This window comes from Botrytis byssoidea, assembly GCF_014898295.1.
Source record: "Botrytis byssoidea strain MUCL 94 chromosome Unknown BBYS_016, whole genome shotgun sequence".
In the NCBI taxonomy this organism is placed as follows: domain Eukaryota; kingdom Fungi; phylum Ascomycota; class Leotiomycetes; order Helotiales; family Sclerotiniaceae; genus Botrytis; species Botrytis byssoidea.
In genome coordinates, this window is record NW_024065857.1 from 604,509 (window position 1) to 618,566 (window position 14,058).

At 44.5% G+C, this 14,058-nt stretch overlaps 4 protein-coding genes across 4 annotated transcripts; 1 reads left to right on the forward strand and 3 right to left on the reverse strand.

The window, feature by feature from the left end:
• Positions 1 to 603: 603 nt before the first annotated feature.
• Positions 604 to 2,004, reverse strand: EAE97_007958 (uncharacterized protein; the record flags this gene model as incomplete). Its single annotated transcript, XM_038878472.1, has 1 exon — positions 604 to 2,004. The coding sequence occupies one exon, from the start codon at positions 2,002 to 2,004 to the stop codon at positions 604 to 606; it is 1,401 nt and encodes a 466-aa protein (XP_038730722.1).
• Positions 2,005 to 3,081: 1,077 nt separating this feature from the next.
• Positions 3,082 to 4,686, forward strand: EAE97_007959 (uncharacterized protein; the record flags this gene model as incomplete). The annotated part of the gene is made up of 1 exon (XM_038878473.1): positions 3,082 to 4,686. The coding sequence occupies one exon, from the start codon at positions 3,082 to 3,084 to the stop codon at positions 4,684 to 4,686; it is 1,605 nt and encodes a 534-aa protein (XP_038730723.1).
• A 673-nt stretch (positions 4,687 to 5,359) lies between these two features.
• Positions 5,360 to 6,872, reverse strand: EAE97_007960 (uncharacterized protein; the record flags this gene model as incomplete). Its single annotated transcript, XM_038878474.1, has 6 exons — positions 5,360 to 5,418; positions 5,568 to 6,093; positions 6,154 to 6,513; positions 6,578 to 6,609; positions 6,666 to 6,760; positions 6,814 to 6,872. The coding sequence occupies 6 exons, from the start codon at positions 6,870 to 6,872 to the stop codon at positions 5,360 to 5,362; spliced, it is 1,131 nt and encodes a 376-aa protein (XP_038730724.1).
• A 787-nt stretch (positions 6,873 to 7,659) lies between these two features.
• Positions 7,660 to 12,993, reverse strand: EAE97_007961 (uncharacterized protein). Its single transcript, XM_038878475.1, has 5 exons — positions 12,057 to 12,993; positions 11,209 to 11,672; positions 10,217 to 11,149; positions 9,812 to 10,161; positions 7,660 to 9,750 (listed from the first exon to the last, which is right to left on the reverse strand). Exons 2-5 carry the CDS (start codon positions 11,544 to 11,546, stop codon positions 8,168 to 8,170), a joined length of 3,204 nt encoding a protein of 1,067 aa, XP_038730725.1. The 5' UTR covers positions 11,547 to 11,672; positions 12,057 to 12,993; the 3' UTR covers positions 7,660 to 8,167.
• Positions 12,994 to 14,058: the final 1,065 nt, after the last annotated feature.

Here is a 14,058-nt window from a genome sequence, read left to right on the forward strand (position 1 = left end):
GAAAATAAAGGAATTCAATTAATCCCACCAGATTCCACAGACTATCAACAGGCTCTCGTACAAACTGTGAATATCCCTCAAGTATCGAGCTGGTAGCTTTTGCATCTTACAGATATCGTATGGTATATATACCGAATCTGAAAACAGATATTTCACTCTAAACAGGAAGTAAGTATTGTAAATACGATCCGGAAGATAACAAATTGTCCATGTACGTATCTCTCGGTAGAAAATATGATTTATGAATTAAGACAATCCTAACATAGAAGATGAGCGTGAGGACTTCCGGAAACTGACATGACTATAGCAGTGGCAGGAAGCAAGTTATCCCCTTAAGTCACTTGACTCAGGGAATTCGTACTTTTAATGCTTAGGGAACCCCTATTCAGTCTTCTAGATGTCTGTATTCATCCTCCTCCAAAGTCCTGAAATTAACCAACTTTTAAAAGAACAACAGTACTACTTTCATTTGAAGCATAGCTAATTGTCATGAAAACAATAGCCGCCAACCACAACATGACAATCTACTTGCAGAATCACTAGCAAACAACAAACAGAAGCGGGGTAAAGGCAAGACATTCATAGCATTAAGGATATCTATTTCTATTTCTCATCACTTTCAGCTGCCAAAGCATCGATTCTCGAGGCTCTCAAACTACCCGATATCCCTTTTGTAGAAGATCTTAATGATCTAGTACTTGCGGAATCAGCATCGCCTGAGAGTGGTGTAACCGGCCTCTCACTATCTAGAGAAGAGAGACTAGTGAAGCTACTTTCCCTAACTAATGGTGATGGAACATCAGGAGTAGACGATCTGGAACCCCCGGCTCCCACTCTGGGAGATGGAGGTGCGAGTTTCTGTCCAGTGGTCGGAACAGGAAGAGTCTTCTTTCTCCTACGTTCAGAGGCAGTAGATGCGCTGCTGGCTTTCCTTATGTGACTACTGCCGGGTCTTTCATCAGCTTCCGCAGTGGGTGTTGCGCTTCGAGATGAATTGCGAGAATGAGAATGTGATCGTACGCTTGCACTCCTATCACGCTTCGATGCTGTACTTTGTCGATGAGGTCGATGATGAATCTTCTCAACATCCGTTGCATTTCCTGAACTCCATCCGCGGTACCCGGTCCACCATAACCATCCACCTTGTTCCTTTGCTAGTTTCTTTTCCCGGTCTTTCAATTTCTGTCGTAATATTTTCCGTCGCTCGTTTTCCTTTTCCCAGTATTCTGTACGATATATATCCCAGTTTTCTCTAAAATTAGGAGAGAAAGGTTTGGGAAGCAATAAAAGCTTCACGTAATCTCCACCAGGTGCCAAATCCTCTTCATAACGTTTCGTATCATCATCTTCGTGTATATTCCGTAGCGCATGATGCCCTCCGTTCTTCGTAGCCTTCTCCGATTCTTTCAATAACGATTGATCCACAAATCGATATGAGCTCCCACCGCTGCTGCCCGAGAACAAGCCGTATGAGAATAGAAATGATAATGCTGACAACAATTCCTTCCACCAAGATTGTTTGATAACCACTAGCTTACAATTAAATCCTCTAAGCCCTCTGTTTGTGATACCCACAAATCTTCGCGGCCATCGAATACCTCGCTCCCACTGTCCAGTTCCCCAGATTAATAGTGCTGTCACTATACCGCCCATGAAACACATTTTCTCTGTCATCTCCACAACCCAGTATACAGATCCGCCTACACCACTACCATCTTCTCTCGGCGCCAGGAATAAGGCATATCCAAACCATATGATCCATAGTCCTAACAAACTCAAAAAGAACGCATGTTGCCGCCTTCGTGTGCGAAGTTGTAGCCACTGCGCGCGAAGTGAAGCTTCGAGGATTAGAAGATTGAGATAGATCTGCGGGGGAGAAGAGGGAAGGGATGCGAGAGGATCGGTAATGGAAGGTTCGGACGGTGTGACACCAGTAGTTGGGATAGGAGGAATATGGGCACCTGGCTGCGGAGCGCCTTTAACTATCTGGTCGAGATTAGACATCGCAATGGATGAACGTCTATAGTATTTGAAGCTATGGCACTATCATCATGCTCTCCTCGTAGCTATTGTGGAACTGTGGAATTGGAGGCTTGTGCGCAATGGAAGGAAAATGTTGGGAAATGCGAAGTTATATTGAAGGTCGAAAAAAATGGAATGCGCTGTTTGGTAAACAAACTCCAATATCAGCTACCAATAGAATAAATTTGGAGTTGTGGAGCAATATGGGGTGGCATAGTTCACCGATAGGTATTGATGTTGACTCGTTGGGTTGAGGTTCAATATTCTAGAAGCTCGGCAATGATAACTTTTTGGGTGTGTGGGTGTGGGTGTGTCTCTCTTTTGGATACTTTCATGCAAGCAGCTGACACCGTCATCGGTGAGTGGAGGATGTTTTCTTACTCGACAGAATATCCACTACCATCACCACCAGATTTCTACAACTACGAGGTATACGCACAATATCATATATTCTATGCCAATCCATGGAATATACGTATATTTGATAATCAGGTCCAATCGGAATGAAGCGAATGCGAATAGAGGGAATATTATCCATTCCATGGACTTTTTCTTATGGAACTTCGGATTGTGAGTGCTCCGATCACCGAGTTTGGTTGATCGCATTCGCATTCGCTACTACGATGACGACCTGTCAATAAATCAGTCTGACTCTTGTACATTGATAAATAAACCCTTAAATACCCCTTCAAATGATTGAATGGTTTCTACTGCTTGCTACCTTCTTCCTAGAGTACAGTATACTTATTATTAATTCTCACAGTATCTTTTGTTCTATCTAATTCCTTACCCCCTACGAATCATCAGTCGGCTGAACATTTAAAGTGGCGTTCACGGCTGTACCTGTTCCAAAGTCCTTAACTCCGCCGGCAGTGAAAGTAACATTACTTTCTTTATAAGTAATTGAGAGGTGCACGGGTTGCCTCTCAATCATTCAAGTTGTATCAAACAAACCTCGTATCGCTATTATTGCGATTAGGACCATCAGACACGTTCGGTGGACGAAAGTCTGCTCTCCCATATCTGAAACGACTCTCCAATCCTACCACCTATACTACAATGGCTACCTCTGATACTGAGGCTCCTCGAAGCCAACAATCTCCACTCGCTTCTCGTCGTGAGAACTCCAAGGAAAATGTCCCCGGAAGAGGCTTCTTTCCTCTAGGTTATAAGCCAGCATTCAGTCAGTGGTGGGCAAACGTTTCACCGGCTGTCGCAGAACATACTGTATTGTCCTTCGTTCCATATCTACAAAAGCCACCTACGCATACTCAAACTGGCTCTGCCCCAGTCTCAGCTGGCACATCAACAGTATCAGTAAATGATGACCCGAATGCTGTATCCGCACCAGTACGAACGAATTCTATAAACGATCCTCATGGTCCAAGACAATGGCATTCGAATCTTGTGAAATTGAGTGGAAAGAACAGGGCGTTGAACGAGTTTTCCGTGGAAAGAGTGGGAGAAAAAGTCGAGGATACATTAGTAATGCTTCACGGCTACGGCGCAGGTCTCGGATTCTTCTACAGAAACTTTGAGGGGTTAAGTCGAGTGCCAGGTTGGAAAATATACGCTCTAGATATGTTAGGGATGGGACGAAGCACTCGGCCACCCTTCAAAATAAGTGCAAAGGATCAAGCTGGCAAAATTGCAGAGACAGAAAGTTGGTTTATTGATGCGCTGGAAGAATGGCGCATTCTAAAGAAACTCGACAAATTTACACTTTTAGGCCACAGTATGGGCGGCTACATGGCTGTGGCATACGCACTTAAGTATCCTGGGCATCTCAACAAATTGATACTTGCCTCACCAGTGGGAATTCCTGAAGATCCCTACGCTACTTCAGCGGCCATGCCCGAACCCGAAGAATCTACTCTTGCAAGCGAATTTACACAAGATCAAGAAGCAGATATTGTTTCTTCATCCTCCTCCAATCCAAGCAGACGCACCACTGGCGACAACAACAATTTTGGAAACATGCGCGACAAACGTGAAAACAGCAAATCCAAATCCGAACCCGCCAAGAGACCCTTTCCCTTCTGGCTCACCTACCTCTGGGACGCAAACGTATCCCCCTTTTCTCTCGTTCGCTGGGCTGGCCCCTTGGGACCCCGTCTCGTCTCAGGCTGGACATCCCGTCGCTTTTCCCATCTCCCCAGTAACGAAAACGAAGCACTACACATGTACGCCTACTCCCTTTTCCGACAACGCGGATCCGGTGAATACGCACTCCCTTATATCCTCGCCCCCGGGGCCTTTGCCCGCTCTCCTTTAATCCGCCGCATCCACGGCGTAGGCCGTCAGCCCATTGCTTCCATTTCCTCTTCCTCCTTACCTCTTGCCCAAAAAGAACACGGCTACCCCATCCTCTTAATGTACGGCGACAACGACTGGATGGATGTAGCCGGTGGCTACGCTGCCGAACAAGCCTGCAAAGAAGAGCGCGAAAAGACTCTCGCTACAGCATCGAAAGAGGAAAAAGAACTAGAAAATGGTAGCGCAAAAGTCGTCATTATCCAAAAAGCAGGCCATCATTTGTATCTAGATGGATGGGAAGAATTCAATGAATTCATGAGAGGTGAAATGAAGGAGACGACTGTAGATAATCGCAAGATGAAAAGTGTGTTGGAGAAGCTTGGGGTGCAGGTTGAGGAGAGATCGTAGTATGTGTAGCTCATAGAGGAAGTGGATCTTTGGATGGGCTTGGGAGGGGACACGGTGCGGTTTTACATTAGGTATCTTTTGCTGGTTGAGCTTTAATTTTGTAGAGGAACAAGAAATACAGGATTGTGTGTGGTATTGGAGTTTTGGGGTCTGATTACTCTAGATTTACATGGAGAATGGCGGACAGAGCGAGCAGGGTTTTCTTTTCCTTTTTCTTCTTTCGTTCTTATATTCTTACTTGTAAAACTACAATACGCCTCCACCCATCAGCAGACGTATACATGAGATCTACATAGATCCAGAAACTTAGACAGACTAAAATAAAAATGTATGCACAGCAATGCATAGCATAGCATCGCGGAGATACTCCCAGCCAACAGCCAATACATACATACCATCCAAAAAATATAAATAATCACCAAAATTATATACACCCAAAATATCCCATCACCTTTGCTTGCTGTATCTCCCCCCCTCCCCCCTCCCAAAAGCGGCCTGGGTATATACAATAACCTCCACACGCGACCGATTCCCAAGATTATGCTCGTGATTACATACATGGCCATCTCATTACATTTTACATTAATCCTCCATCGTGCATTCGTTCGTGCGTTCGTTCGTTCGTTTGCTCGTTCTTTCTTTCGTTCGTTGATTAGTTTATTTGTTTGGCCGTTCAAAACTTGGTGCCGTTCACATATGGGAGGAGATTTTGCGTGCCTAGCGTGCGTCCCTCTGTTGATGAAGGTGGTTAGTGGGGAGTAATGATATTAATAATAACTAGGGGATTCTTCTCTTTCATTCATTCATTCATTCATTCTTCTTTTATCCTTTTCAAGAGGAAGAGGAAGAGGAAGAGTGAAAAGAGGGACAGTAATACTTACTAACAAACCACACAATCAAACTCGGCAATTTGAAATTTCCCGAGCGGCCCGTAGCTTTGCTTCGACCGAGCGCAACGGCAATCATGGGGGCGCCATCAGTTTTATACACGACCGGATTCTTCGATCTCAGCACGAGATCGAGATTTTTGGCGAGGGCGTGGGCTTGTTTATCGGCGTAGACGAATTGACTTGGTTGGGCATCGATAATGTCGCCTGCGGCCCAGACATCTTCTGCGCCGTGGACACGAAGATGTTGATCTACTTTGACGAAGTTTTGTCCGTCGAGGAGGTCCTTAGGGATGTATTCGCTGTTGGGGATTGTGCCCAGCGTGGGGAGGTACAGATCACAAATGAGTTTCTCGCCATTGGATAGGGAGAGTTCGGTTTGACTCGTGGGGAGGACTTTCGTCGAGTTGATCCTCGTTCGGAGCCTCACGTTGACGTTCATTTTTTCTAGTTCTTTCTGTGCTCCTGAGGCTATGGGGCTGGTGACCGCGCCTTTGAGAATTTCATCGCTTGATGTTATCTATTTTTCGGTTAGTATATCATTGATTTGGGAACTAAAACTATCCGCGACAGTACGTACTAATATGATGTCCTTGGTTGTTCCAAATGCGAATCCTAACTCTCCGACAGTCTCCACACCCGTAGGTCCTGCACCTCCCACTACAATAGTTTTTGCGTTGGCCACCTTCTCGCGAAATTTGTGAAGTAGTTCTTTAGTCTGTTCATATCCAGAAGGCGCTCCTTTCCACGGTACTTCGCCTATGGTGTGACTACCGGTAGCAATAACCAACGAATCGTATGATTGAACCGAATCCGGACCCGCAGTAGTCCTTATTGTGACTGTTTTAGCGACTGGATCCATACTCGTAGCCGTGCCTAAGAGGAACTCGAAGGATTCGCTTGGATATTTGGAAAAGCCAGGTGCAATCTCTGCGAACATCTGAAAATGGTGTCAATTACGCAGGCATAAATTGGAAAATATCTAACATCGTGCTTTCGCGTACCTTTTCATCGCCAAATTGCCCTGGGACAATTGCTGTTGCCGTCTGTGAGAATAAGATCAAAAGTACGAATAGACATTTTGCCACAAACCTCGGACTGAAGCCATATTCCAATATAGATGTGTAGTTGGCGAGACTAAAACTATCTTGAGTTCAGGAACCGCCGATAGAGTCGTTTTCAAAAGCCTGCATAGCATTAGTTACTCGCTTCATCGCAGCATATAGTTAAGTATACTGACTTATGCGCGATCGTTAGACCGACATAAGAAGCGCCGAGAATTAGAACAGTTTTCGACATTTTTTTTTGGCTATTGATCAGTATTCTCTTGAAAAGTGAGGTTGTGATCTTTTGTTGTCTTTTGAAACATTGAAGAAATGAAAGATCGTGAATAGTTATAGGAAAAATGTGTTAGTAGAGATGAGATAGGAACTATCAGTGCTGAAACAATAGTTTGATGTCAAAGAATGAGGGTAGCAAAAAGGAATAACCATTAGTCCTTGTGCGTGGAACAATCTCATATTAATAGCAATGATATTTTGTCTACCTAGTACCTATCAGTAGAGCAGCGCCACGAATAGTTCGCCGGCTTGATATTGAAATTACATGAAATCCTAAAGCCTAGATAGTGATTATATAGAGGATCGAAGAAGGGAAGGTGGAAAGGAAAGGTCCACATGAGCGAAAGTTTGTTGTGATAGTTTTGAAGATGTTTGGAACCTTTGAGAAGAGAAGTCTACTAAGAATGATTTAACCCAAGACCCCGTAATATAACAATTGGTCTGAGAAGATCTACGTCCCTGCACGGACGAGATCCCCAAAGGTTGTTTTTGGAGCACCGTGCGAAAGATTCATCTCGATTAAGCTTTCGGGATTCGGACGAAAACCCTCACGTCAACCAATGAAAGTAACGGATCTAGATCAAAACACGTAAATTGCTTGATTCAGAAATGGTCCAAACATTGCGGTTACTTAGATGTCACCAATACCACGGGGAAAACATGTGGAAGATGATGCAGGACATGATAGCAGCAAGGTTACTGTTCACTTCACTTAATATGACACGGAGGTCATTTTCTCGAGATCATGTGCAGAAGAGAAGAGGGAATACATGCTAGGTAGCTTCTTGTTACACTTTCAGCCCACCTCGGGCGAAAGACCCTTGGCAAATATAAGCTCTCCTTGTCAATAGATTAATGATGAATAACTAAAAGTATCAATCGACAGGGACCTTATCTTCAATCGCAAAAGAAACAAATCCGACATCCCAGTGTCAATATGTCATAATGATATTGGTACCTATATCACCTCCCTAACCCAACTACTCAACCATGCAACCTAACAAATCACAACCTATCCATATCCATATTTCCACGTCTTGGGTATCCACAGATTACCAATGCTTTCAAGTCCCCCTAAAATTCCATAAAAACTAAAAAAATCCTCCCATATCGTTTCCAAAGTGTATCTGTTCCAAACCATATCAATAATACCTCCCCCTTCCCAAAACTCGTTAAGAATACTATACAATCATAAGGCTAACTACCTCCACCCAGGGCACATTGCTCGCTCCTGTCACCCCGCCATTTCCATCCTCACAATTCACGGGAAGGTGCTGGTGTAGGTCCATCCAAAAGATTAATACAATTGGTCAACAATAAAGCAGCTTCATGCAGTAATTGCCATCTCGTTTTTTCAAAAACGCTTTTCAAAACCATCAGCATCCCAGAACATCCATTGAGACCTGTCAACTTTTTCAGTTCCTCAGGGTTATCCACAGAGCCGAATCGTCGCAAATAGGCTCGCATATCCCGAACCTGGTCGTCCATTGAGTTTGGAGAAGGGACTGGGGCGTTAGTCGGTCCTTCGAGTGCATACCCGTAGCACCATACAATCAAAGCAGCGAAATACATGACCCATGGTCGATTCAGAAGAATATCGTCACGAGCCGAATAATCGAATGGTGGATCCGGTTGTGGATGATCATAGCCGCGGGAGACTGAGGTATGTTCTTTGGGAAGAAGTACTGTACAGAGAAATTTGATTGCATAAAACGTCGCATCCCTAGCTCTAGCAGTCGGTGCCCAAGCGTCTTTCATTCTTTTCTGGGCACTGTTCAAGTCCTGTGATCCAATCGTACGACCAAGAAGGCGTTTTGCTCTTGCAAATATCTGACAGTCAACAACATCAACGTGCATTGCCATATGTGCGAGGTGATGAAGCACTGTCCTGGACTGATAGACAACGTTGTTTTCCTTACCAGTATAGGCATATGGTCCTGTCATCGTTTCAGATTGTTGTAGTAAAGACATGTCGAAATCTCGTTTCCAAAGGTCAAATGCCCGAGTCAGGGATCCTCTCCATTTGTCCCGGCCGCCCAACGCCTGCGATACTCCCAAAGAGTTGACCTGTAGATCACGCTGATGCATATGCCAGCTAACGCTCAAGAGCCCTGCCATCAATATCGTACGACCAAAAGAGTTTGTTCGCACCGTTTGAGCATTAAGAGTTCGTTTCAGACCTTCCAAAAATGATATAGGCTTTACTCCATTGGCTTGGAGGGTTGACTCCAGTCTACCAACCTCGGCACTACTTGTGGCATTCCACATGGCTTCATCACATGGCAAAGGAAGACGCATCTCGTGAGCAACCATGACTGTAGAGTGTCCGAACATCGTTGCGTGCGTAGAGTCGATAACAAATGCCGCAAACGCGGCTCGTCTTGTCGCTTCATTCGTAATCCAATGATTCCACCACTCATCAGGCGTGTTCGCTCCTGAGGTTGACGATTGACGTGAATTATTATGCCCTTGTTCTCTAGCACTCGGAGGCGAATCCAAAGCAGAACGGCCTATCAAAGAGCTACCCCGACGCATCAAGGTGATTGTGGTTGCGTGATGGATGTGGGCTCTTTCGTGGAGCGCTCTGGTAGAGTACATTTTTTCATATACTTCTAGTAGTAAAAGAGCCTGGAACACCCATAGTTTTGCTGGAGGGCGGAATTGTTGGTCACTGAATATCTCCCATCTAAGGTGCCATGCCAAGAAATTCGATAGTTCCGCACCAGCCTGCGTCACATCTTCAGCGTACGTGTTATCAAGAAGAGAGGCACCTATAGCCATCATTGCAATCAGAAGGAGGTTCGGAGTATTATCTGGCGAAAACGTTGGTTTGTGCACTAAAACAAAATTAGCAAGCTCTACTATCTGACTTCAACAACGAAACACGAAAACCCCTACAAATTGGCATTTGATCGCTAAAATGATACCAGTAACTACCAATGTAGGTCTGCATCATTTTCCTACTCATCATATGACTGTCATTGCTACGGTCCCCATCAAAAAGTGCATCTTTTTTCTGCTTAACAAGGGGTGCGTTTCCAGTCTCATTGAATCTTTCCTTGATCAAGTCAATAATGGCTTGGCTCTTCTCTTCTGACAAAACTGTCTCCGGCAAGCTAGTGTCAAGCAGACTCGTTACAGCCATAGGATGATGGGGTTGATGAGAAGTAGGAGGATAAAACCCTCCAAGACCAATCTCGTTAGTAAAATAGGGCGCATAGTACTGCGCTGTAGGGTCGGGGTAGCTGCTAGAAATGCAAATCAGATACTTATCAAACTGGGTAGTTATATTAGGATACTCACTTTGCGTAAGGCTGTTGACTCATCTGACCCATTTCATTTTGCTGGCTGCTAAAAAGGTATGCTACAAAATCTTCGGGTATGGCGAATGGAGATCGATTGTAGCATCCTTCGCCACCGAATACCGGCATTGTGTTTGACGTAGCCATTTGATCTAGAAGCACCATGTCTGGACCCGAATGCTGAGCTTGACTGATCTCATTTGGATACTCTGTAGAAACAGGAGTTTGAAATTGTGATTCAGGCTCACGTGAGGGCATCGTAGTTGCAACCACATTCGCAAAACCTGGTGGTGGTAAGCTAAAGGGGGGAAAGTTCTGTTGGCTTATGTATGCCTGCGGACTATGCGGTTGATTGCCATGGTAGTTTTGGTTGTTCGGGGTATTCGGTAGCATCGGGTAATGACCAACATTTGCTTGTAATGGTCTGGAGAAATCTGACGACCTCGTATCAGAAGTTCCAAAGCTTTGATGTCGTTGACCTCTACTATTAGAGCCTGCAGATGATGAGTTTTGACCCCTTTGGATCATATCAGAATCGGAGCGCTTGTAATTGGCAGATGGATATCCATCTGCGCCGTTAACTGCGCCAGCACCAGAATAAGTTCCGGGCGCCGATGTGGTCACTGGCGAATATGAAGTAGGTCGATCTTGTGGAGACTGGTATGGTATTTGCGTTGTCCGTATCTTAGACCCCATTAGACTCGGTCTTCTTACCTCGGGGGACGCGGACCCTTGAGGTAACTGTGGTTTTGAAATCTGCGATACTGGTGACCCTTGACTCAACATTGAATCTTTTCTGTGTAGCTGTGAACCTTTTGCAGTATGCCGGTCACGATGCCTATTGCATAAATCTTGTCTGACAAATGTTCTCGAGCATCCCTCAAAGTCGCAGTTGTATATCTGTTTCGGGGTATGGTTTAATTGATGGCGGTAGCTAAATGGGCAAGCTGTCAGCAACAAAATCTCAGATTATTGTGACTGTGTAGACCTTACAGGTGCTCAGCTCTAGAATAGCTCTTTCCACAGCCTGATGTAGAACATTCAAACTTCTTGTCTAGACCTTTGCGACTTCGCCTTCGTTTTCGCGAGGGACCATCATCACCAGAAGTGTGGCCCTCTGCAAGTTCTCCATGCGAAAGCTCGCCCTCGTCTTCCGTGGGTTTCATTGATATACGGCTTCGACGTCTACCGCGATTCTTATCGTCAATTTCTCCACTAGGCCTGTGTTGTAGTATGGGGTCGGCCATTTGAGACATAGCAGGCGGATCGATTTGAGCCATGATATTATTTGCTGGCAAATTAAGAGGATATGCAGTCAATATCGAAGTCATAATCTCATAATATCTTGCAGTAAGTGTCGCAATATGTACGGTATCTTGGGTTGCCAACACTCTGTCGGGGGTCTTTGAAAGCTTTAGGGGGTTGAAATTGGCGCATAGGGTGGCGAAATCACTCTACTATCGTCCGAGGTCAGACTGGATTAAACATTTTATATATGAAGAAAACGAGACAGGATAAAGCAATATAAATGAGTGAAGATGAATGGTTAGCTAGGCATGATGCAAAATGCAGCAGTATAATCCAAGACTCTCATGCGCATCAAGGAACGCGGGGAAATGTGCTGTAAGCTCCCTGGTCAACACGAGAGTACTCTATGTCGGACAGATGATGGAGTCGCAACGTGAGATGTGGCTAGGTCATGCAAGAACACACGCGGTGGACCGAAGCTGACGAACGCGCATAGGGCGCTTATATGAGATTAGAAAAGAAGATGGAAATGGAAATGGAAATTAAAGATTAACATGGTATATAGCTATAAGAAGTGTCTTTCGAATACTCACTCATGCTTCCAAAGTTTGTGTTGTCGATCACAAAAGAAGAAATGGAGGGGAAAAGGCGATATATCTCGTGCTAAATTTTGAGTTTGTGCTTGTTGAACCGTAACCGTAGATTTTCAAGAGTCTGGGGCCGGAAGCTTTTCTTTTTAGCGGATCAGTTAAAGCTGCTGTGGATCTTGTGGGGACAATAAACTTGGCTTCATCAGGTTGTTTGACCACTTTTTCTTTTTCTTTCGTCCTTATTATGCTCGCCTTCTATCGGTCCGGGAATGAATGTTGGTCGTACTGATTGGAATTCGTATTGGATATCGATGTACGATGTACGATGTACGATGTAATCCTTTCGCATATAAGCTGCCTGAACAATCGATTGAGAGAGAGGAGCGGACGGGGGTGATGCTCCCCAATCTTATATCTTTTGAGAATCAATTGTTGGAATATTAATGTGAAAGCCGCGTTCCTCTGGTAACTTCTTTGCTGAACTCTGTTGAGGGCTAAAGTCCTTCCTTATTAATCGACCACCACGTTCATTTGTGTTCGTGGAATATTATTCCGATGGGTTGGGTAAGGTTAGGAACTGGTTGGGGTTATGTAGGATTGAAGGCTTTTCCAAGACATCGAGAGTAGTTAAGACTGGGAAAATACCTTCTCTGCTTACAGATTGAGGATCGACCTGTGCTTTAAGCTTACCAGGCTTAGGCAGGCTTGCAGTGCCAATCTGACGGAACAGGCGATGTGAAGGATTTGGAGTGGTTGGATAATACCTCAACCTTGAAATTTCATTTTATCAGCTGCATATACTTGTTCGTTTATGTGCCGTGTGAGTGTCTTAAAGTAGCAATTCTGTTCATCTACTGACCTTGTGCTTTTTGATTGCTTGGGGAAGGTCCACAGTCGTCTAAATTTCCATCTTGCTAGACGTCAAATATACATTACACCTCCTCGCGGGGAATTCTAGTTACACCCGTCATAAGTTCTCATGAAAGTCATGTGTATTGTGTGGCTTGAAGTCGGAGTATTCGATGAAATACCTGGTAGGTAGATACTTTATAGTGTACAACTCATCTGAATCAGCACTCCGACTTCGACTTGAAGATATACCACCCGAGGAAAAAGATTGGCTCTTCTCTACCTTGTTCAACAGCTGTCTGGGTCTAAATTGAGTATAAGTGCTTGAATGAGATCTGCTTTCCATCCTTCCTTAAGCTTAGAGAACGATGTACGCCAAATAGAAAAATTTACAAGGAAGAAATGAGGGGTATGTTTGAATCTTGCTTGCCGGACCGGAGCCACAGCGAGACCAAAATCAGGACAAGAATTAATAGAAATTGATTTGCTTTTGCTCCGTGTGATAACATCTTTCTCTGAAATACCAATATGAGGAAAGTTACGATCAATATCGCCGTCTTCCGATGGGGCTCGCTTGACTCCCTGATCCTTATCGTCTCAAGGCATGATGGCCCAATGTCAATGTTGATTTGAAAACATAACGTTCTTCTCTGGCGATTCATCTTGGTGTTCGTGCTCATACTTGTACATCTCCGTGGAATGAGGGAGTACCTAGTATTGAATCCAACAACTATACCCGTTCTACAAATAGGTAGCTACCGTAGCTGCTGTAGCTATCAATGGCTTATCGAACGAAGAAATTAGACTGCTAAACTTTGGAATGCTAAATCCCTAATGTGCATTAGCATCACCCGCAAAGTGGCTCTGGATGTCTTGATCCGCTACTAATAAATCCGGGGTACGTAAACTTTACCTAGCAGTATCCAATTTCTTAGCCCCAGTAAACTTTCCTGTTGGTGTGTCGGATCTTTTTTTATTCACCAGGCAGGTCCTTATGACGATCTTTCAACTTTCCACTGAATCATCTTTCAACACCCAAAAAATCGAACCATTTTGCTACCAATGTAATCCAAAAATTCGAAGATTGAATTTATCCATCGACGATCCGAAATACAATTTTTCAAGCTCCTAGGACCATCTCTCGACTTCCTTCAAG